Raw genomic sequence first — 24,345 nt, 5'->3', positions numbered from 1 at the left:
GATTAATTTTTATGAAATTGGATTATTTAAATTCTTTCTTTCTTGTTCTGTTAATCAGGATATTTTATATGTGCACATTGTAATATCAATCTTTTCATTTAAACTAACCATTTTGTTGGCAAAGTAATTTGCTTTGGAAGCATCTCTTCTTTTCTTACTGTTGCCAAAAGTTTATGTAATATTGAAATCTTTAGTTCTTTGACTGTTTGATAGAATTCACTTATAAAAATAATTTGTCTTAGATGAGTTGTTTTGCAATTTTGTTAACATATTGCTCAATTCCTTTTTCTGGAATTCAATTTTGCTAACATTTTGGATAACAATTATATTATTAATATTAACATATTAAAATTATATTTAACACAATTTTCTTAACATATTGTTTAATTTCTTTTACTTGAAAGCTCATGATTTTATTTATCAATTCAGTGCGGCAAATAGAGCTTCAGTGTTATTTTATTTTCATTTTCTTTATTAATAATTTGAAGTATTTTTTGTGTTTATTGATGGCTTTCAGTTTAAAAAATTATGTATTTGTATCCTTTGCCATTTATCCATTGTGGAATGGCTCTTGTTCTTGTGTATTTGTCACAACTCTATGTTTTTTGGTGTGGGGGTGGCATAAGTATATCTACCATATACTTATATGTAATTATGCTTAACTATACTTGTACTTTTAGACTTATATATACCTGACAATTTCCTTTATTTCATATTCATTTGTTGTTTACTCTCCTTTAACAACTTTATATTGACAATTTTTTTTGCTCTTTGGTTTTCTTCATTCTTTTAAAAACCAGATAGGCTATATTTTTAGTTTCCTTTAAAAAAAGCAACTCATGGTTTTATTTATCAATTCAGTGTTATTTCTGTGTTCAATTTAAAAAATTTTTTTTCATTTGCAAGATTTATTGCAAATCAAAATTGTCAGGGTAGCGAGAAGGTTGGGATGGGGACCAGCAATAGCCAGTACTCAGACCAAGACAGCTCAGGCTCAGGGAACTCTGATGTCCATAACATCCTGTCCTGAGAAAGCAGACCTAAATGTCCAGTAGACTGAACCTCAAGGATCCAAAGGGGTTGGGTGGAGGTTACCAAAAGAATCAAGGAGATCCAGATTGTGTCCAAGCAGGACCAACTTATCCCTCAAAAGTATAGTCAATAAAGAATGTAGCTTGGATCTGGCACTGAACCCAATTCAAGAACTGAATTTGGAGAGATGAGTAAATCAAAGAAAATACCCTTTAGTATAAAAATTTATTATAAGTCTAACTATAACAACTCAAACTGGGACTAAAAGGGAAAAAATTGGATTTTTCACAAGTACTTAGGAGAAATGAAGCAATAGACAAATAATTAAATTTTTAAAGCTCCAGGAAAGAATTGGAAGGAGAATAAGTAAAAAAGCAATTAGAAGAGAAAGAAGTAAACCTAACCTAAAAAACTGGTTCTCTGAAAATTAGAAGGGATCAAACAGAAATCAATGACTCCATGCGGCAATAAGAAATATTAGAACAAAATCAAAAGATTTTAAAAAACTAGAAGAAAATATAAAATATATTCAAAATGTTTGACCTGGAACACAGGTCTGGATATAATTACATTGAATTTCCTAAAAATAATAACAATGAAAAATTATGCCTTGATGCTGTATTTTAATATCAGAACCTCCCAAATCTATTAGAGAAAGAACTCACTAAACCTCTGAAATGAACACCCAAAACAGAATTTCTGGAAACAGTGTAGCAAAATCCAGAGTTTCCACATCAAAGAAAAAAAAATTCCAAGAAGACTGGTGGGATCAAGAAAGTATAGTCAAGACTATGTAAAATTTGATTTCTACTGAATTCCAGAAGAGATCCAAAAAACACAAAAAACTAAGAATATAATCAAGAATTATAGACTGTAATTTGGTTTAATACTAGAAGGGAAAAAATGGACCTTTAAAGAAGTAAAAAGGACTTGCATGTGTTTTTGAAGAAAAGACCAGAGCTGAGTAGGAGCTTTAAAATACTAAGAAAAGAGTTCAGAAAAAACTTGGAAAGGCCAATTTATTTGAGTAAGTGGAAAGAACTATGTGATGGTGTAGTGATAACATTCTAATCGGGAGAGAAGAAACATATATTCCTTAGGAACCTTCATGTCTTCAAACGATATTAAGTGAGTTGAAAAAGAAAAATAGAGGTCCTGATGTGTGAAGGCAATTGATTCTGTTTTTAGAGTTTTAAGAAATGAAGAGGAGGAAATAACTAGTGTAGAAAAGGATGGGAGGAGGGCAAAACACATGCCTTATAGCTCAGGAGTGTGAAGAGAATAATAAATATGGAGAATGGGTTGGGAGACTGGTTCTGATGAACCTCACTCTTATCTGAAATGGACAAAAGAGGGTGAAAAAACATGTTCACACATACAGAATTTGTGGTAGAAATATATCAAACCTTACAATGATACAAGTGAGGATAGTCCCTGAAATAAAAACTGTTAAAAATAGTTCTTTTGGCTCAGAAATAACAAGGAAGATTTCCCCTTACCTATTCAATCTTTTTTTATATGACTGTCCTCCCCACACTCTTAGTTCTAGTCAACCTAGGCTCCTATATCATGTGGCCCTACCTGATCCTCTCTCTTATCAGCATTGTTTTTCTCATTGAATTACTTTATATGTAGTTTGTGTTTACTTACTTCCATATCTGCTGTATCCCCAAAGTAAAAGCATAAGCTCCTTGAAGCAAGGGACTTTTTTCTTTTGTCTTTGCATCTCTAGGTAAGTGCTATGCCTTGTAAATGGCTCTTGTTCAGTCATGTCTGACTTCATGATTCATTTGGGGTTTTCTTGGCAAAGATGCTGAAATGGTTTGCCATTTCCTTCTCCAGTTCATTTTGCAGATGAGAAAACTGAGGCAAACAGGGTGAAGTGACTTGCATAGGATCACAGTGCTATGCTAGTTTCTTGGGCCAGATATGAACTCAGAAAGATGCTCAGATGCACTTTATTATCCACTACACCACCAACTGCTTTTGTGTATGTTGAGTGATTAATAAATGTTTGTTGAATTTATTAAGAAAATTTCTAATGTGATCACAGGTGTGGTCAGAATTCTCCATGCCTGAGCAATCCAAAACAACAGAAAATACAAAAGTAGATACAGCCATTTTGATTCTGGTCAAAATGCTAGTGCATTAGAGGAAAAACTGGCACTGCTGTGGTTTAGGAGGCAGGAAGATTTTATTAATCTACTCATAAGGAAGAAAGTCCTAGGACTAAGAAAATCAGAAGATCAAAAATTGGGGAAAGCTAAGTGACCTTCAATTTTAAAAAATGGAGAGTTTTTTTGCTTGGAGCAAAATTGTTTTACCAATTTTAAATAACCCCATGACCAAAGATAACAATAATCACAACATTTTCTAAATAGATTTTTATGTTGCACCAATCTTTAGATTTTTTTCTATTGCTTTCTAGGTTTTTATTTTATTTTTATTTTTAAACCCTTACTTTTTGTCTTAGAATGGATACTAAGTATAAATTCAAAGGAAGGTTAAGTGACTTGCCCAGGGTCATATGGCCAGAAAGTGTCTGGGGTCATATTTGAACCTAGGACCTCTCATCTCCAGGCCTGACTCTATCCACTGAGCCACCTACATACCCCTGGGATTACATTTTTACACCAAAGTCTTGTAATAATTTAGTTACAATTTTGACATTTTCATCAAAAAATTACATTTTTATTCACTGGAGTTTCTCTGTATGTGGTAAACATACATTTGGGATCTATTGCTTACTACATCCCTTATGAAAATGGTATGTCCTATATGAGATCTAAACTCAAATATGAGAATGGCACTTAATAAAAAGTTTTTAAAAAATTCTAAGTTAAGAATCTTAATGTCTTCAGGGAATGAATACACACACATGCAGAGTTTATAACCATATAGATTGTTCTGTTATGTTGAACATAGCTGATGGTTCAACTGGCCAAAGAGAAAGAACTCTGCTGATTTTTGTGCTGCCTGTCTTACAGGATTTAAAATTCTTATAAACTTCTCAGGCTTCTAATTCTCTATCTAAGTAAGCTCAAAATACAGAAACATTTGCCAGTTAGCCCCCCGGAAAGTCTATAAATGCTTGTGCAATGAGTTGATTTTTACATATTTGTCTTGTATGTATTCTCTACAGGAATGTATAGCTGAAATTTTAGAGTATGTTCTCTCCCCCGGCTAAGCTTAATCTACTCCAGCTGTCTAAGTAAGCAGAGTTTTAGGGTCTTGGATAAAGAGAGCTTTATGTAAACATTAACTCTTAAGTAGGAATCAGAAGATGTCAGAAGCTCCAATATAACAGCTTCCCTTCACCTCCAGACTCTGTCCTTTTGTTCATTTTTATCCTCTGAATTTATAATGTGAAGAAAACTTTAAAACACAGGTCTGCATGCCCGAACAGAATCAATCTAGAGCTGATGATGGAAGGGGAAGGAAAAGACTTTTCAAATACAGGAATTCTATGTCGTACAGGAAAATATAAATTGGAAGACTAAATTTATAAGATTCTATAGGACAACCAGTTTGCATTAGGCCCCTTTGTTAGGTCCTAGGATAGAGGACATTCTTTTTACCCAATACTATCCTTGGTGTGTAGGGCAGTATTGTCATTCAAAATAGAAACAAGGCCACTAAAACATGCATGAGAAGGATTCCTATGGGCTGCTATTAACTCAGAAAAGTAGCCTAGAAACAGTATGTAGAATGAATTTATAGATGCAAGAGGAAGGAGAGTCTGGGGTTTGGATGACCATCTTGGGTGATGGAAAGGCATGTCTGGACCTCTGCTGTAATGATGAAATGGGAAAATCCGAGTGACATTTTTTATGAAAGCAAACAACTACACTTAACAGCAGATTGCATGCTGGGACAGAGAAGAAAAAGAGTCATAGATAACATAGATAAGTCATGAATCCAGAAGATGGGAAGAAGGAAGAAATAGCAGAAGCAGAATACCTGAAATGGTTGACCCTAAGAAGGCATTTTCCTTGCAAAATGAATTTAAATGTATTAAATCATCGCCCAAATGTTGGGCACTTTAGTCCCTCAAAAACCCAATTCTAGCTATGACTGTGCTACTTTTCGTGAATAAACCTTTCTTTAATATTCAAGGCTATCATTATTAATCCTTCCATCCCTTCAAAAATTTACTCTTTCAGCTTATTGGTTGGGGGAATAAGGCATAGAAAAATGGCTTCATTATTCATTCAGTTCACTGACAACACAACAATGTTCTAGAAATAAAAAAGTCTATGATAGTGATGACAGCTGCAACTTTCCATTTCTGCAATTATATTAATCTTCAAATGCTACTTTGTCTATTGCTCTATACTGATGTAAACAGTAGACAGGCAAAGACAAAAAAAAAAAAAAAAACTTCTCCAGAGTCAGAACCTCCAGTTTCTATGATGCCAAGGAACTGGACAGGTAGTATAGAAAGCTGTAACTTGGTTGAATTGGAGGAGGAAAGATTTGGGCACTGAAATGTCTTAAATTCTGTCTTTTCTAGTTTTGATTTAAAATGGGAAAACACAGCTTCACATTAAACATTACTGAGCATGAAGATAGAATAATGTCTAGCTGAAACCACAACCTCAATAACAAAAGGCCACTCTTGGTCAAGAGAAATATGATGGCGCTAACAGGAAACCTGCAAGAGGGCAAAACAGTTAGTGCTGGCAATGGTGCCTGCCAACATCTAGTCCACAAGGACATTTTCATTATGAATCCCTGGCTTCATTCACTCCTAACTTTCTAAAAAATATCTTGAGTTGAAAATTTCCATGCTTGATCTTGTTCCAAAGGTTTCTCCCCACCCCAGAAAGTCTGAATTAAATCTACCCAGGCATATCTGAATTGCAGGTTTGGAGAAAAATATATTTTTTCTTTTAAGTGACAAGTAGTTTCATGTGCAAATAACTAAAAAAAAACACAACAAAATATTAACATATTTGGCTATGACTCTTTCTTTTTTAAGAGGCTTTTTTTTTTGCAAGATTTGAAGAGAATCTCTCCAAAAGAGTGACCTTTAATACTTATTGCCTAGGTGCACCAGTGTTTTGAATAGGTCTTTAGTTACATTTTCACTAAATACCTATTAGCACTAAAAGACTGAAAAACAATTTTTTAAAGGCTATAAAAATTTCCCTTTGGATGCCCATTAATTTGGAATGGCTGAACAAATTGTATATGAATGGGATGGAATACTATCATGCTGTAAGAGATGATGAAGGGGATGGTTTCAGAAAAACTTGGGAAGTCTTGTATGAAATGCTGCAGAGTGAAGTGAGCAGAATCAAGAGTAATAGTAACAGCAATACTGTTAAGGACAATCAACTCTGAAAGTCATAGGAACTCTGATGACAAAAGATGCGCAACATGCCATCCATCTCCAGATAGAGAAGAGATAGACTCAGAGTGTAGTCTAAAGTATATTTTCTTTTCTTTCTTCTTTTTGGACATAATTAATGTGGGAATGTTTTATATGATCATATGTATTTGTATGACCATATGACCATGGGCTCTCTCTCTCTCTCTCTCTCTCTCTCTCTCTCTCTCTCTCTCTCTCTCTCTCTAAGCCTCAGTGGGTAAAGGGAGAGGAGGAAAGAAAAAGAACTTAGAACTAAACTAAAATATTAAAGCAATTTTTAATGAAGGGAAATTAGGTGAAAATTTATTTTCATTTTTTATTTCTTTAAAGAATAAACTACTTATTATGAACCAGGATAATTCTAAGGGACTTATGATGAAGAATGTTATCTACCTCTAGAGAAAGAACTGTGGGAGTTGGAATACAGATCAAAGCAGGAGATTTTTTACTTTCGTTTATCTGGGTTTTTGTTTAGGGGGTTTTGTTCTATATGATATTCTCTTACAAAAAATGATCAATATGGAAATACATTTTGCACGATCCTACATGTATAACCCAGGTTGAATTGCTTGCCAGCTCTGGGAAGGGAGGAAAGGAGACAACTTGGATCATATAACTTTGGAAAACTTATGTGGAAATGTGTTGTTATCTGTAATAGGTAAAATAAAATATCTTTATAATGAAAAAGTAAATAAATTACTTCTGAAGCCATATAGACACACTAAAGTAGGCCTCTGAGGACAGTGTTGTTTCCCTATCCAAAGCAAACAAAGTGAATGAATGAGGGAAAAACTATTTAAGTGCTTGTTATGTGCCAGACACAGCTCGGGGGAAGGAGAAGGGCTGGTGGCATGCAGAGAGCTATAAACACTAAAGAGAGACAATTCTTGACTTCGAGGAGCTCACATTCTAATAGGGGGAGATTTTGTCTATGGGGGTGAGGTGGCCAGGGAAGGGTGTTTTAGTTTTGGAAGATAGGAATGGAGAGAGGAAACATACTTTCTAGAAGCAATGGTAGTATCAGTTTGATTCCTGTTCCAGAGTAGAGAATGAGATGGAAAGGGGTTAAGTGTATTGAGCATGAGAGCCCCATGGTGGTAAAGTACAGTTTGGCAAGTGAAGCAAGTGAGGCATCAGTCTCCTCACCTGTTAGGAGAGAAATGAGGATTATCTAGATCGCTAAATTCACAGATTATCTGGCAATATTATCTGGCAATTAGAGGGAAATAACTATTATAACCCCAAGGTTACATTTTCTGACTTGTGGATGTGCAGTTTCCAATATTACATAAAAGGTGTATTGTTTTTTTGGGGGGGTAAAGGGGAGATGTTTCTTTTTCAACCCCAGAGCATCATTTCATAACAAAAGTTTAAAAATGTTAAACAAATAGGAAATATTTAATTAGAAAAAATGATCAGCTTCAATATGTCAATGTGTATAGAAACCTCATAAAGCCTCAGTACAATTACAATGTGACGGCTGTCTTCAAATATTTAAAAGGTTGCCATGTGAAAGAGGCTTGTTTTGCTTGGCCTACAGGGCAGAACCAGGAGCCGAGGATAAAAGGTATGAAGAGATAAATGCAGGCTTGATATAAGGAAAAACTTCTTTATAAACTAATACTTTCCCAAAGAAGAAAAGGTTGCCCTTGAAGGCAGAACGCTTCTTCTGCTGGGAGGTCTGAGCCAAAGCAGGATGGCCACAGGTCAGGTATGCATAGAGGGCGTCAGCTGGACTTCCCTTCGGCCCTGAAATGCTGGGATTAGTCTGTGGCTAATACTGAAGGCCCAGTGCTTGGATCAGTTTAAATGCTGCCCTCCCTCCTCCCATCTGAAGGCTCTCTTTCATCCTCGCCTTCCTTCCACTGTTCTAGTCGGCTTTCCTGTTCATCTCTTTTCTCCCCACCTTGTAATATCTACCAGCCTCAGACCTCACTTACCTTCTCTGTTTCCTTTCAGAGTTCTTTTTATTCTGCTTTTGCTGATAAGCCTCTAGCTTTGTTCCCTGGTGCTACAACCTCTCTGCCCATTCCCCTTTCTTGTATGTTCCGTCATCCCTTCCAGCTGTGCCTTCAACTGAATTCAGCAGACATTTCCTAAATGCCTACTTTGTAGGAGGCATTGTGACAGGCCTAGCAATATGAAGACAAAGTATTCCCTGCTCTCATGGAGCCTTCTTTCTCCTAAGGAACATTAGATTTTTCTATATAAATAGTGGCAGAGAAGGCCATCTGGTACATCTAAGACAGCAAGGTGGTCAGGGAACAGAGTGCTGGACCTGAAGCTGAGAGGACCCAAGTTTGAATCTTGTCTCAAACACTAATCACAAGTCACTTAACCTCTCAGCCTCAGTTTTTCCATCTATAAAACTGGAGAGATAATCATAGCATCTACCTTTCAGGGTGGTGGTGAGAATGAATGAGATAATACGCAAGATGATTTGTAAATGTATGCTATTATTAGCTACCACTGCTATACAGGAAAACCAACATTTCTAAAGGCTATGAAGCCTCTACTAAGAATTTACTCTGAAGAGTAATGCACCTAGGGATCTGTTCTGGGCTTCTGTGACCTGCCTTACAAATGTTCAGTGGTCAGAGTAACAAGCAGTCCTCGTATCCGAACACCCACAAATGCTATCATTCTTTTTCCTTTGCAGACCACATAGAGCTGCCTCAGACAGAGTCAAAGTGACATTTGTTCCACAGCTAACGCAACCAAGCTTGAGTCTACATGGCGCGCTCTCCAGGCTGCTCTCCACTGGGTCACTACTGACAGCCATGATACTTTAATAAGCTTTCATGGTGGTCCAGTTGTAAACTGACCTGCTCCTGGGTCATCTTCTGCAGCTCACTTTCCCAAGCTGCCCGATCATCGTCCAGGTGATAGGAAGAAGGTGGACTAAGTCCTCGCAGGATCAGGGGATCTCTGTCATGGCAGAGGGACGTCAAATGTCCAATGTACAACTTCAATTTGCTGCGGTTCTGGTCAAGTTCTAAGAGGGGCTGGATTATCTGAGGTGAAAGAACAGGGAAAGTCAGGGACAGTCTGGCTGGGAAAGTTCAAACATCTCTCTTAAATCCCCTTCTAATATGCGCCAATAAAAGAAGAAATGTAAATAAAACTGTCCAAATCCCTGAGCCCTTCCAATCACAATTTCATATGACTACTAAAACAATACACTTCTAATACTCTGAGAGGAGAGACTGCTGAGCTTTTCATCAACAGAAGAATGAAAAAAGTGTACAAAAGATTAATAAAAAAAAAATAAAAACACAACCAAAAAACAAACAAACGATGGATTGGTAATCAGAGATGACATTCTCAACTTTCCTGCTACTTCACAGCTTTTACTGTGCCATTCCCCAGTGGGCCAATCTAAACAGTAATCCTCCCCACTGGGCCAATCTAAACAGTAATCCTGTCTCAATAGGCTCTTATAAAATCAAAAAAAGGCTAGTGGAAATTTCTCACTTGAAAACCTGGACTACAAATCTTATGTTCTTTTACCTCCTAAGGCCATAGGAAATATAGATATTCTACCCAAGTACAAGTGAAGTGTTACTAAGCTAATCCTTGAATTTCTCAGTCCCTCCATATGGGCTTTTTGAACGACCAGTTAATAAATTCTCATATAGGATGAGATGCCTGACTCAGAGGCCAAAGCATTCTTGTACTATTCTCAGCTCTATGAATTATCCTAAGCTTATCCAGCCTTATGGACTCTTAGAATATTTCTGTATTTAGTTTTTCTTAGATACTATTCCTCTGATTTCCCTCCTGGGAGAATACACTGGTCACTTCTGATTTGGGATCACATTTTATAGCTATTCTCTATATTTTCAGCTCTATCCAAGGTAGTAAAACAAAGCCTGATGTTTAAGAAGGGGGTTTGGACACATTTCACATTCCAAATCAGTGTCAGAGAAACACTTGTCTGACATGTAACAGCTGATTGTACAGCCTTGCCAAGATGCGGCAATACTCAAAATGTTCTCAAGGCCTGGAAGGCTGAATTTTGCACCTGTTGCATGTTAGCACGCTAGCATGCTACATTAGCAAGACACCTCTCATCCTACTAATGAATGAAGTGTCTAATAATTTCTTTGAAACAAGGCTTGATATTGTCATTGCTGACATAAAATCTTTCTCCAACTACCCAATAATCCTGTACCTTTTCTTTTAACCTGACAATATACCAATGAATTAACTTGTGAAGTGAGAAGTCACCACTAAGTGATTGCCTAAAATAATTTTTTCTCTGCTAAAGAGACTAGAATACAGACCACACCTATTAATAAATTGTGACTACTCCAGGAGACATCTGATATTATAAAACTAGAGAGCATATAGAATTAGGGAAGTGGATTGGTTGAAATACAGTAGACAGATATATAGGAACTAACGAGGTTTAAAAAACCCACTATCATTATTTTGATTATTAAATTACTAAAGAAAAATAGTATGAGCAAAAATGTTATAGCAGTATCCCGCTGAAGGGGCTTACATGACACTATATGACAGCCTAATCAGTAGACTCATGGGAGCAGCTCTCTGCTAGAATTTCCTATGGGTTATAGGTATATCAGTTGTGATAATGAGATTAAATCTACCCTGCTTATCTTTAGATTTAATCACCAAAGGTGAAAACATCTCCACTTAACTCACAAGTTGGGTGGTCTGTGACCCATGTTTGTTAGAATGAGTGACAAATCAGAATTTACTGGCTGCCTCCTGGGCAGTCCTAAGAAAAGTGTCTGTTGTGATTAGAAACACAAACTAAGAGGAAGGCACAGGAAGTGATGCAAAAGAGGCCCCTTTAAAAAGAGACCTCAGTGAGCTGGGCTCTCTCTTCTGGTTTGTGAATGTGACCTGAAGGAGCTTTTCTGGTTCTTGCTGGGATGTGGAGGACCTCTGGACCTGGGACCCTGAGACTTTGGTGAGACTGCTCTTAAATCTCTCCCTTAGAACTACATGTGGTGGGCGAAGAAGGCTGACTCCTTTAACCTTCTAGGAGGTACTAGCCTATGGGAGGCTCCCTTGATTGGGAGAAGCCCTTGTGGCTAAAACCCTTGTTAATTAACTTTTAGGTTCCCTGGCTGGGCCTCTGGAGCCCTGCCAGAGTAAAACGCCGACTTAAGTACAATCTCTTACTTTTACCTTTTTCTCATCTATTTCCACTCTCTCCTACATTTTGTAAATAAACTTCCACAAAAGTCGTTTTAACTTGAGGTTATTCTTAATTGGGGATTGATAATTGTTCAATCCCCTGGTGACCAACCTTTTAATATTTACCCAACCAATCACCCCTTTTTTCCCCCTTACACAATCCTGCCCATCAGTCTTGGAGGGCAAGAACTGCTTCGATTAAGCATGGGACTCTAAGTGGGTAGAAAAAAATCACTGAGATATGGTAACGGGTATTCCACTGCCAATATTCATATATGTGCATTTATAAAATATACATTTTTTTAGATTTCACCTTCACAGACACATTTATAATAGTCATATTCCCCACAATACTGGATAACATGGTTCCATTTTGTTTTCTAATATCCTTTATTCACTTTTTAAAACTTCTTTCTCAAAACTGGCTATAAAACAATCATTTTCCCAGTGGATTTGAACAACTTATCTCCCATTCAATGTCCATAGTCCCAAGGGCCAGATTAATTTAGGTAGTGATTTCCAATGTTAGATTGCCATATAAGTGTTGCAAAGTTCAAAGATATGTGTTTTCACCAGTGATGCCTTATACATTTACTGCACTCATGTTTTGAGCTTCAAACAGGCTATTAAACATGCAACCATTTTGTAAGGTAAAAATGTGGCAAATAGTAGTAAAGGAAGGCTTGGATTTCTTATAATAAAATGGAACTTGAAGGGCTACTAGTCCACTGATGTATGAGTAATTAACAAATCTTTCAGTTCCAATGAAATGACTGGAAAGTCCTGGCTAAGCTTATCTCAAATTGATTTAAATGCATCACTTGGGCTTGAGACCTAACTGATTAAAAATACAACATTCTTGAAGTTTGAGTGAAAATGCTACTGAGCAATTTAAGAATGAAATCTGATCTTGCATCATCTAGGACAAGAATTCATAGTGGCTATTTTATTTCTCTGCTTCTCTATCAAAGGGTATTTATTGCTTTCACTAAGATGATTACTGAAAAGTACATGAAATTGTTCAAATGAATAACACTTTCATACGCAATCATAAAGCAAAAACTCCTCTAGGACACTCTGACACAAGTCAAGTAGAAAATAGCAATGCAATTTGGTTCCACTAGCATCTACTATGTACAAGGGGCTATTCTGGGTGTTGGGGATACCAAAAAAATATGAAAAACTCCATATTCCATATTCTCAAGTTTACATTCTACTGGGAGACACAATATGTACCCAACTAAGCGAATAGTCTGAGCAAGGAAAGCACACCAACAAATGGATATATCATGAAAGGCTTTCCATAAGAGGTGGCACATAAACTTTGCCTTGAAAAAAAGTAGGTATTCTAAGAGATATCAAAGTATATTCTAGGCTTTATAGGTTTTGAAATGGGAATCAACACCAAGTAGGTCAGTTTGACTGAAATGTAAAGTACAGATTAAAAATAGGAAATGTGTGGAAAGGTAGGTTGGAGCCAGATTGTGAAGGCTTTACACCCAAAGTGAGGGTTTGTGTGCTTCCCCTAAAGGTGATAGGGAATCCCTGAAGATCTGACAGGAAAGGTAATGTGTGTGACTTGATCAAGTCTGTGTTTAAGGAAGAAAATTTTGACACCTGGTTGAGAATGGTTTGGAGAGGCCAGAAACGAGAAACAGGGAGATCAATGAGAAGATTGTTGTAATAATCCAGGCAAGAGGACCTAAACTTGAGTGGTGACCATGAGAATGGGAGGAGAGGATGAATGTGAGAGATGTGGAGGTAGAACTGATGTGGAAGTTCTATCCCTTCTGCTCCTTTCCTACCTATCATGGACTGGCTAAGTAGTAAAGACACACAGATAACCAAGAGAATTAGTCTGAGAGAATGACAGTGTCCCTGGATCAATAAATTATATACATTCTCCACGTACAAACTTAATGGAGTGACAAGGAACCTTGGCAAAAACTATTGCCATTATTATCAGATACATTAGCTTCATGGACACATTAGGCACATGGCTCCCTGGTGCTACAAAGCTGCAGGAAATTTCAAAGAATCCCTTAAATTGGGAGGAAATTCAGGGAATATCTAGTCTAACATATACCTTAATATGAGTCCCTTCTACAACAAACCCATCCAAGAGTCACCAGGCCATTGCTTGAAGATTTCTAGTAAGAGGGAGTCCATTACTTCTGGGTAGCTCTAATCGCTAAGAAGTTTTCCCTTATATCATAATAGTAAACAATCACTTCTTTTGTTCTGAACATTATACCTTTCTTTTTTCTTTTTTTTAGAAAGATGACAGATTAATCAATGTTTCATTTATTTATTTGTTTTTAGGCCCTTACCTTCCATCTTGGAGTTAATACTGTGTATTGGTTCCAAGGCAGAAGAGTGGTAAGGGCTAGGCAATGGGGGCCAAGTGACTTGCCCAGGGTCACCATCATACCTTTCTTAATGCAACTTTAAGACTGCATTAGTTTTTGTGGCTGCCACACAGTCCCACTCTGATGCCACATAATACGGTGCAAATAACCCCAGGTTCTTGAAGGCAAAAGTTCTGGCAAGTTCTTCTAAGGCAGAAAAGTTTTAAGTGTAGTTAAGAGACAGACCATGCCTGCTATCTGAGGCCCATTTAAGCTACATATATAGAGCCTCATCATGAATATGGTGACTACTATTTAGTTTGGGGGTTTTTTGTCCAGAAGCCCATGAAACAGCTAGAATTATTTTTTTTAAATGGAACTCAGTTCTGCATGATCAACTTCTGCTTTGATGGCAAAGATGATGGAGTGATGAAAATGGGCAGATGAAAATATACTGCGAATCAGATTCTTCAGATCATCTGTAAATATTAACTAAATATTCTAAATTGATATTACAAACATCAACAAATAGACAAGCTATTAGATCAACCAATCAACCACTAAGCATTTACTAAGCACCTATTATTTGTAAGGTGCTAAAAACCATGAATATAAACATGATTTCATTTGATGCTTACAATAACCCTGTGAGTATTATATCCCCATTTTACAGATGAGGAACAGGTTGAGATGAAATGATCTGCCCAGGGTCACATAAGTGGTAAATATATGAGGCATGATTCAAGCTTAAGTTTAGCATTCAATTCACTGTGGTGACAACCAGGAGGAACAAGTACTCTTAACAGACTTTAAGTAAGTGAAGCAAATGAAAATACTATACTTGTACTACATACTCTCTGGGGGTTCTTAATACATATTTGCTGACATGAGCACTGGAACTCACAATTCTCCTGTATATGGAACTGCTACCGATAGAAAAAGGAAGCTTTCCTTAGATTTTATGAGCACGTTGCCCATATTGCTCACCTACGTAATATGGCTTTCCGCCTTTTGGTCTAATATATGCCATCATTTTTCTAAAAAACAATGAATTCCTCCAAACAGCTGCTTCTCTTCAAAGTACACTACAAGGCCATCAAGAATGATTCCAACTTTCTTCAGCTCCCATTTACAAAATCCTGTTCCACAATTTCCAAATTCAGTAACTATTTAAGTACCTAATATGTTCACAGTTGTATGTCAGTGGTTAAGTATGACAGTGATATGGTAACACTGCTTTAATTGTGGGCACAAATGCCCACAGTGTGGGGTTAGTTTAGCTGTGGCTGTGCTCCTTTGAATTAGAGCTCCTATAAGCAGGAATCTCATAGTAATTATAGCTTGTACCTTCTAGGAAAGCACAGCTGCTCATCTGACTTTCTGCCCTCACTTGCTCTCATGTTAGTTAATAGTAGAATTAAATTAATTTAGGCTATTTGTGCTTTATGATCTCAATTAAGAATTCTTATTTACTTGAACAATCCTGTGACAAGAGGTACTGCTGTCTTAGCACCTAAAAATATGTAGTTTAATGAGGAAAGAGTATCTATTTTTTTGTGCCAGAAAAAGAAATATGGCTAGCTGTAGCTGGGTCAAACATTAAGTATCAAATCCACTGTTAACTAACAAAGTAAGTTTCGTGAAGAAGTTAACAAATATGAGAGCAGATAATGGCAGGCAGCCCAACAAGAAAACATTATGCTATATACATATTACTATTCAATTTGATATCCCACAAACATCTCAAACTCCACAGGTCCAAAACAGAATCCACCTTTCCCTCTTAACCCCCTCTTTTGTGAACTGCTCTATGTCTAATAAGGGAACTACCATCCTTGTAATTACTTACCCTGCCTGACAAATCAGTGCCCGTTTTTATCTTTTTTAAATCTTCATTTGCCCTTCAGAATCTAGCTCTAATTTAGCTTGTTTTAAACTGGCCTTCTAATTAGACACTGAATCTCTTTTCTCTATGGAATTGGCTGTTTCTTGGGCCTGGAATTCACTCATTTCTAACTTATCTTTTAGAATCCCTAGTCTCCTTCAAAGTTCAGTGCTATAACATCAATTTTTATATGATGTTTTTACTTGCCTCCCCAACTATTAGTGTCTTTTCCCTAAACTGTTGTTGTTCTGACATTTCAATTGTGTCTGACTCTTTATGAACCTATTTTGGGGTTTTCTTGGCAAAGATACTGGAATGGTTTGCCATTTCCTTCTCTAGCTCATTTTATAGATGTGAAAAGGAGGTAAACAGGGTTAAGTGACTTGCCTAGAGTCACACAGCTAGCAAGTTAAGACCAATGCTTTATCCATTGTACCACCTGTCTTTTTCCCTAAATTACTTCATATTTATGTGGGTGCACCTACATATGTAAAGGTTATTTCCTCTGTATTCCCTAAACTGTATTCCAGCTCAGTGTGTGTCACATAACTGGTACCTAATAAATGGAACAGAAAAGCATTTATTGATTATTTACTATGTCTCAAGTACCATGCTAAAGTCTTAAGACATGCAACTAAAAAAGGAAGAGACTTCTAGTCCTCAAAAAGTTCTTATTCTGATTGGAAGAGGATAACTCACATAGGAATATTCAGCTTCCTGGGTATATGGAAAGGACCACCACTTTATAGAATGTGACAGAACTGATGGCAAAACCCAAGAGTCCTTAGGGTACACTGTTGGGAAGTAGGAAGGAGAGAGAGTGCAGGATCTGAGTGGGCAGGGTTCATGGTGAGGCTTTTGGGAAGATAAAGGTGTCCCATATCTAATTATTGAATAAGCCATCTAAAAGTATACTAACTTTTTATTACATGAGTATTCTTTTTATGTATAATAGTCTTTTGATGATATTACAACTCCTGGGATATTTACATATCAGAAGTATGTAAAATAGACCTACAAAGAGTGAGAATGAGAGAATATTTGATGTCAATATAGAAAAATATTTTCTATTTAAAACATGATACTGAACCAGGAGAACCCTGTACGCATGTTAATACTAATACTATATAATGAACAACTGTTAATGACTTAGCAATTCTTAGCAATAGTGATTTAAGCCAATTCTGATGAAAAATGCCATCCATCTCCAGAGAAACAAGTGATGGAGTGTGAATGCAGACTGAAACATAAAAAATTTCACTTTTTTCATATTTTAAAATCTCATGTTATCTTCACCAAAATGACTAATATGGAAATATGTTTACATGAAAAAACTGTATTAGATTGCTTGCCATCTCAGGAAAGAAGAAATGGAGGGAAGGGGACTAAATCCATTTATGATCTTTCCTAGATAGAAATGAAGATGGCTTTCACATTGGAGTCAAACTAAAACATCTTACTAACCACTTAATGTATATCCAGTTATATGGTTCCACTAAATAATACATTAAATAGCTCTTCCATCTTGTGGATTTTTTCCTCCAATGAAATAAAATGTAATTTGGACTCTCTCTATATAGTTCTTAATGTATGCCAAGGAAAATTAGACACCCAAGCTCCTGACCTAATAGCTTCTGCCATTATTGTTGCTATTATTTTTATTAATTCTGTCAAGTATCAGAGTTTAAGATTCTTGACAGGGACTTAAGCACTCAACAGGTGAGTTTTTACTTTATCTTACCTGAAATCAGGCCACTTCCTAGCCATTCTGCTCCCACGCTAAACTCTTTACTCTTTTAACCAGAATTCAGACTTCCCCTCCCTCTAGATCCATGAGTTCTCATTTGATCTTGCCTGGAACCAGGGTGCCTTGCCTCTTCCCAGACAGCTCCAAACCATGGTACAAACACTTTGGTTCTCGTCTATATACCACCAGAATTTGTACTCATGTTGTCGAGACTCTTCATCTTGCCTAGTAGCAAGCCATACCCAGCTTTCTAGTGGCTAAGCTCCAAGCCATGTGGCCACTGTACACCCCTCCTCACCTCTATTCTTTTTAACTCTTGCCTCTCTTGAATCTTCCCCCAGTACAATGTAAAACTTTGAAGGCAGAGGCTGTGTTGTCTGTAGTTATATAAAAATTGTTATTTTCTTCTCAAAAAGGATATTTAATAATCATTTTACTGACTGATTCTAGTTGCCTTTCCTAAGTCACTTTCTGAACTTACCAGAATTGCCATTAACAGTCTAAATACAGAAACACTGGAAGAATCCTGGAAATTTTCTTGATATAATAAAAACATTTTTTTAAATAAAAACTCCTTATCTTCTGTCTTAGAATCAATATTGTGTATTAGTTCAATGGCAGAAGAGTGGCTAGGCAAGGGGAATCAATTAGCTTGCCCAGGATCACACAATTAGGCCGTGTCTGAGGCCATTTGATAGAATTTCTTGATGAAATAGTTACTGCTCTGATTTCGCCTTACATTTTAGTTCTTAAAAACGAAATGACACTAAGTCTGAACACTATCAATAAAATTATTTCTCATAAAGTTAAGGACACAGGAATCAACGATGAAGGAAATCAGGTTCGCTAAACTCCAATTTTATAGATAGAACCCAATAATTTGATTAAATTCTTGGCCAAAATGACAATATGATAAAGATTTTTTTAAAGTGACCTATGATGAAGAGATGATGAATTAAGACCAAATTTGTGATGCTTGAGTTGGCCACTTAGAATGCAAAAAATGAAATTTTAAAAACTGATTTCACATTTGTGTGGAAAAGGACTCAGATGGCAAAAGGAACTAGTTAAATTCTTTCTTACCCCAAGCTGATAGATTCAACATGGGAGTTAAAGATGAGAATGAAATGTTTTGAGATGGTGCTTTTTTTTAAAATTAATTTTTTTTCATTGACAGATTTTGGATGCTGGGTTGATGAAACTAAAGTTTAAGTCCCCTCCAACACCCCACTACTTACACTGAGGATGAAAAAAAAAAAAAGAAAGAGATTTTATAACAAATATGTGTATGCAGGCAAAACAAATTCGATATTAGTCACCAATTCATTTCATTCTGCACCCTGAGTTTATCTCTTTTCTGTTGGGAGGTGATCATCATTGGTGCTCTGGAAATCATTGTTTGGACTGACTTTTTCTTTCAAAAGAAATGAATGAAGCCCTATTGGCAAGTGTTTTTGTCTTAAAAGTCTGAATTTGCCCCCAAAGCATCAAGTCAGGTGTACTGAATGTTTAAAAAAATAATCTTCTATTTGTGTTACACGTTGATCTACTAGGATAGAGGGCAGTAGGGATACAATCCAGCTAGAACTGAATCAAATATACCTATTAATTCATTGTAGAACTTTTTATTGCCGACCCCAGCTGAAAATTTTAGCCTCAGCATCCAAGAAAAAAGAAGATACATTAACGGAGTTAAACTATTATTTAGAGTTTAAATAATCACTTTAGAGTTTAAACCAATAAACCAATTTTGAGCATAATAAAGTATTCTTTCAACCCAAAAAACTCTTCAAAGACAAGAAGTGAACAGAAAATAATGAATTAATAGGAAGTTGAGGGCAAGCTAATAAAAGAATAAAAGATTTCCATTAAGCAGCTGGGTGGTGCAGTGGATAGTGTTAGCCTTAGCATTAGAAAAACTTGAGTTAAAACCCTGCCTAAGAAATTGGAGGTGTGAACTGAAGAAAGTGACTCAAGACTACCTGAGTCTCTGTTTCCTCATCTGTAAAATAGCACTTACCTCCCAGGTTGCTGGGAGAACCAGAAGAAAGAACACATGTAAAATTCTTTGCAAATGAGCTTGTGCTAGTCTACTCTCTTAATACTAACCATCAATAGGCTTTTAGTCTCCTTCCTGGCCTCTTCCTGCCCTGAGGGGACAGAAGAAACATCATCCCTTTTATCTACTGGAAAAACTAACTAGGTACTTCTAGGAGAATATTTCTCGTAGACAATGAAATATTTGATATCTGTGGCATCTACTTAACTGAATTTAATGCAAAAACTATGTAATCCTAGATATAATTTTTAACTAGTTAATAATGTCAATAATTAATAAAAATGACTATAACATTTATATAGTATTATATACTTCACATAATCTCTAGCAGGGCAGAGAGATTGTTCCCATTTTACAGATATAAGGGTAACAAGTGAATGATTTGTCAAAGACCACATGGCTAAAAAGACAGGTCTTAGTTTAGGGCTGATTACATTATACCATGTAGATGATCAAGTTCATCTCAGCAAAATCAAACACATGGTGAATTCTGAACAATGAGAAAGTTGGTAGCCCAATTTGTATCACAACAGCAGCCTGTTTGAATATTTTAAATGTGTCAAAAAAGAGATTGGCTGCTGAAAAGCTATGCTACAATTGCTGGACACATTGTGTAAACACAACCATTACCAACAGTCAGAAAGTCAAAAACATCAAGGAAGAATGGTCTTCTTTTGCCCACAGAAACCTCATTATCACTATACACAATTCATTCTTTGCTCTGAAGTGAGGTAGAGAACTCTCTAGGATAGTGCTGCTTTTTGGGTCCAGACATTTGGCAATTAATTGTCTTTTAACCAAATAAGAACTCAAAGATCTGGCAGTAGATAGTGAGATTGCCTGTACCTTGAGTTAACTTCTATGCTCTGCTCTGTACAGGCCACTAAGAAGAGAACCAAAGAAAGTCATCTACAAAAGCTGCCACAAAATGCTAATCCTTTTATGGGTGATTTATGCCACCTCCCCAACTAAAGTGCTTAAAAGTTCCATAGAAATGGCTGAGATTCAGAAGAAATAATTTCTACCAACAAGGAGTTTACAAAGGGAAAAAATGCAAAATCTTGTCTTAAAGTTACAAGTACATGTTCTCAAAGTTGAAAAAGAAGAGCCATTTTTTTTAAAAAGAGGCTTTGTGTTTTAATGTTGAAATAGATTCTTGAGCTTTATTGTTTCACTTTCATTTTCCTTGACGAGTTGAATTAGAACACTGCTGTTGATCTATGCAGTTCATCATCAGCTCTTCTCAATAGTTCAATTCCTCTATGACTTATCTCATCTATGTGAGTACTCCCACTAACAAACACATTAAGACATAGCTACAAATTCTTATCCAATCTATGTTCTTCTAAAAAATCTTCCCAGGAGGACCTAAAATATGTGCTGACAGTTTTCCTCTAGATGTTTTTTAAATCCTTATCTTAGAATCAATACTATGTGTTGGTTCCAAGGCAGAGTGTGGTAAGGGCTAGGCAATGAGGGGTCAAGTGACTTGCTGAGGGTCACACAGCTAGGAAGTGTCTGAGCCCAGATTTGAATCTAGGACCTCCCAACTCCAGGCCTGGAACTCTATCCACTGGGCTACTCCTAGATTTTTCAATATTGTTTAGGTACAACCGTGGCACTTAGATTATCCATCTGTTTTCATTTGAGACCAGCCCATCTCCTTTTCCAGTCATACATTTCCTTCACAATATTTTTTTGGGCCACTTCTAGCATGTAATTCATTGTTGGAAACATGTTGTGCATGTCCTCATTACCCTTTATATTATTGGTACATCTGATTCACTGTAAACTGAGGTATTCCATGACTGATAACCATAAGTCATCACTGGGAAAACAGTGGTATTAAAGAGACGAAGTTTTGCAATAAGGGCCAATTTGGGCTTACTAACAATGACGTGTAAAATTCTTAAATGTAATGTTTTTTCATCTTCAGATCTAGTTCCAGTTCATTGTCCATATGAAATCTTTGTCAAAGATATGTGTACTAACTTCCCATTCTACTACATATCAACATCTGGGCAGTATATTGTCTTCAACCATTTGTGCTTTTGATGTATAATTTAAATAGTCCAAAGTTTCTTAATAGTTACTCATTTCACTGGAGAGGGTTTATAATATATTAGGGTTTAACGCAATCAGCACAATAGTCAATTGTACCTTGGAAGCATTGGGAGGATCCCTTCTATTTGGATCTTGCACAAGACATACTCCACAACTACTACAACATTCAAAATACAACATGATAGGAAATCATGGAAAATTAAATCAAGAAAATCAAGAAAGGAGTCCAGAGAAGTATGAAGTAGTAAACATGACTGATCTAGGGCACATTCCTTAGCATGGAAGGCCGGGGAAGACTTGTCCAATCAAACGAAGAACTGCCCAGTGGTGGATGATCTTCCAGGGTGAGAAGGCCATAAGACTATAATGGGGAAAGAAATCCAGAGGATCAAAAATGGGACTCAAAGAGGAATGAAGGATTCTTGGAAAAGGATATCTTTATCATTTATGATAAATGATCATCCAATCTTTGCTTAAAAACTTCTAGTGAGAAATCTCCCAAGGTAGTCTATTTTACTTTGGGACATTAGATTAAGGAAGCTATTACTCTTTCTTGGACATGATGTCTCTCTTAATGAAATCAAAGATATTATATACTTACTTTGGATTTTCAAAGATTATGCTAGCAAAGCAAAAAGTTCTGTTGGATTCTACCAAAACAAAAAGGGTTTTAAATATGAAAATGCTAGCAAGCTGAACTTAATATCTAATATATAAACAGCTAAAATAGCTGAGAATAGTGTAGGTTGAATAGGGCGTGGTAATAAAATATGAAAAAAATAAATTGCCATCAGGATCTACATAAAAACAAATGTATATTTTTACTTAGATCAAAAAAAGTTTCTTAGATCTTGCAAAAATTTTTTCATCTGAAAAATTTAGGACTCATTTTTATGCTAAAAATGTTAAACATATTTTACGTACATTTTGACCTATCATTTACTTCTTGATTTATTCAAATAAGCTATTGATATTGAAAATTTGGAAACTGACAAAGAAACAGACATTGACATAATCCCTCTGTCTTGATGAAATATTAGAAATGCAAAAGAATCATTCCACTAAGCAAAGCAAAAGAGTCTAAGAACTGGCCAAACACTAGATTTTCATGTCAAATCATGGACATGGAAGACAAGGCCTATAAGTTCACAAAATGATTAAGCCTACATGCTTTTTTAATTTTTGGTAACTGCATTAAAAATATATTGTACAAATAACCAGAAAAAAACTAATAAAATCTTGGTTATCAGAGAAAAAAGTGTTGGTGAACATAGGGAATAATGATAAAGAATATGTTCGAAAATATGGCTCAGGTTTAAGAAATAAAAGAAACCAAAATTCAACACCTCATATCTATATATCATGAATGTTTTCTTAATGCCCAGTCCCAAGCCCCCCCCCCTTCTCTTTCTATATACTCTCTCACTGATCTCATCAGCTATAGATAGTTCTCACAAACTGTTACTTCTCTCTTCTGAACTTTAGTTTCATATCAATTTCTTGATGGACATTTCTACCTAGAAAGTCCTACAAGTAGCTTTCCCTGGAAGTGCCACAAGCATGTCCAAAAAGGAACTTGTTATCTTCTTATAACTGTGATGCTTTCAATCTGATCTATTAAAAAATAGCTGTTGATGATGAAAAAATTTAAAAGGCAAGGCTATAGATAGTGACCTTTACCATTATCTACAAATCTATAAATAATATGAAAGAATTAACACAATGAAGAGGTCAAACATACACAGAAATTACTTTAGCTTGCTAACACCTGACTTCCTTGCCAAATGAAAAAGTGTGGGGGAAAAAAAGAAAGTTTTAAGATACAAAATTATTTGCAAAATGCCACAAAGGAAGATGGTTGGCAATTACAAATAGTATTACAATTGTTAAAGTAGTAAAATGTAGTGGAAAAAACTTAAATGTGAGACTCAAACAGGCCATATTATTATCAAAATGTTTATGTTATAGTGGTAGTAAAATGAGAAGTAATGGGGAAATAAGAGAGATCTTTCAGCTTTTTTTAAATTACATAACCTCATGAAACTACAACATTTGGACCATATCACCTCAATTCCTGACATGAGGAAGTAGAAGTGGTAGTTAAGGTAATATCAAGATAAGGAGCTAGGCCATACCAAGTAAAAACAGAAAATTTCTCTCCTGTAAGTAACATAATCTTAAAAGACTAGAGGTACCATTATATAAGATCTTATTGGCAATATTACTCCCTACAAGAAACTAATGTAGGGTGTGTGAGTATTCCAATCTACTTCTCTATAACTTTTTATTTTTTAATTTCTCTTAAGAGAATAATCTGTATATCCTGTTTGTAGATGACTGTGCTGATTGCAATTAAGCCCAGAATTTTCTCAATAGAATTCAATGAGATCTGATTAATGATCCATTCAGGAAAACCTGTCTCTTGTCCTGACTGAATTAGTATGTCAGTATCCATATCCAGAATAAGTAATGCAGGAGGATAATCCACAGGATAATGGAGAGAGTATAAGGATCCTAGGGGAAACTGTAAATGATTATTATACAGCCCCAAGGAATCCTACAGGAGGAGGTGGGAAGTAGTGGAAGATATTGATGAAACCTCCTATATGAATGCAAGGAGAGGTTTACTTAGAGGCTGCTTCTATGATTTAGTTGCTGCCTGTGAAC

General features: G+C 36.0%; 1 protein-coding gene across 2 annotated transcripts in view; it reads right to left on the bottom strand.

The window, feature by feature from the left end:
- The window catches only part of ERC1 (ELKS/RAB6-interacting/CAST family member 1), a 278,923-nt gene that overhangs the window by 32,335 nt on the left and 222,243 nt on the right, over window positions 1–24,345 (bottom strand). For both annotated transcript variants that reach the window (XM_044678370.1, XM_044678371.1), the window contains one exon: window positions 9,232–9,420. In XM_044678370.1, the coding sequence (XP_044534305.1) occupies window positions 9,232–9,420 (189 nt within the window). The remainder of the gene's footprint in view (window positions 1–9,231; window positions 9,421–24,345) is intronic.

Source organism: Gracilinanus agilis, chromosome 5 (genome assembly GCF_016433145.1).
Source record: "Gracilinanus agilis isolate LMUSP501 chromosome 5, AgileGrace, whole genome shotgun sequence".
Classification (NCBI taxonomy): domain Eukaryota; kingdom Metazoa; phylum Chordata; class Mammalia; order Didelphimorphia; family Didelphidae; genus Gracilinanus; species Gracilinanus agilis.
The sequence above is the reverse complement of the archived record's forward strand: the minus strand, read 5'-3'. Positions and strand labels throughout refer to the sequence as shown.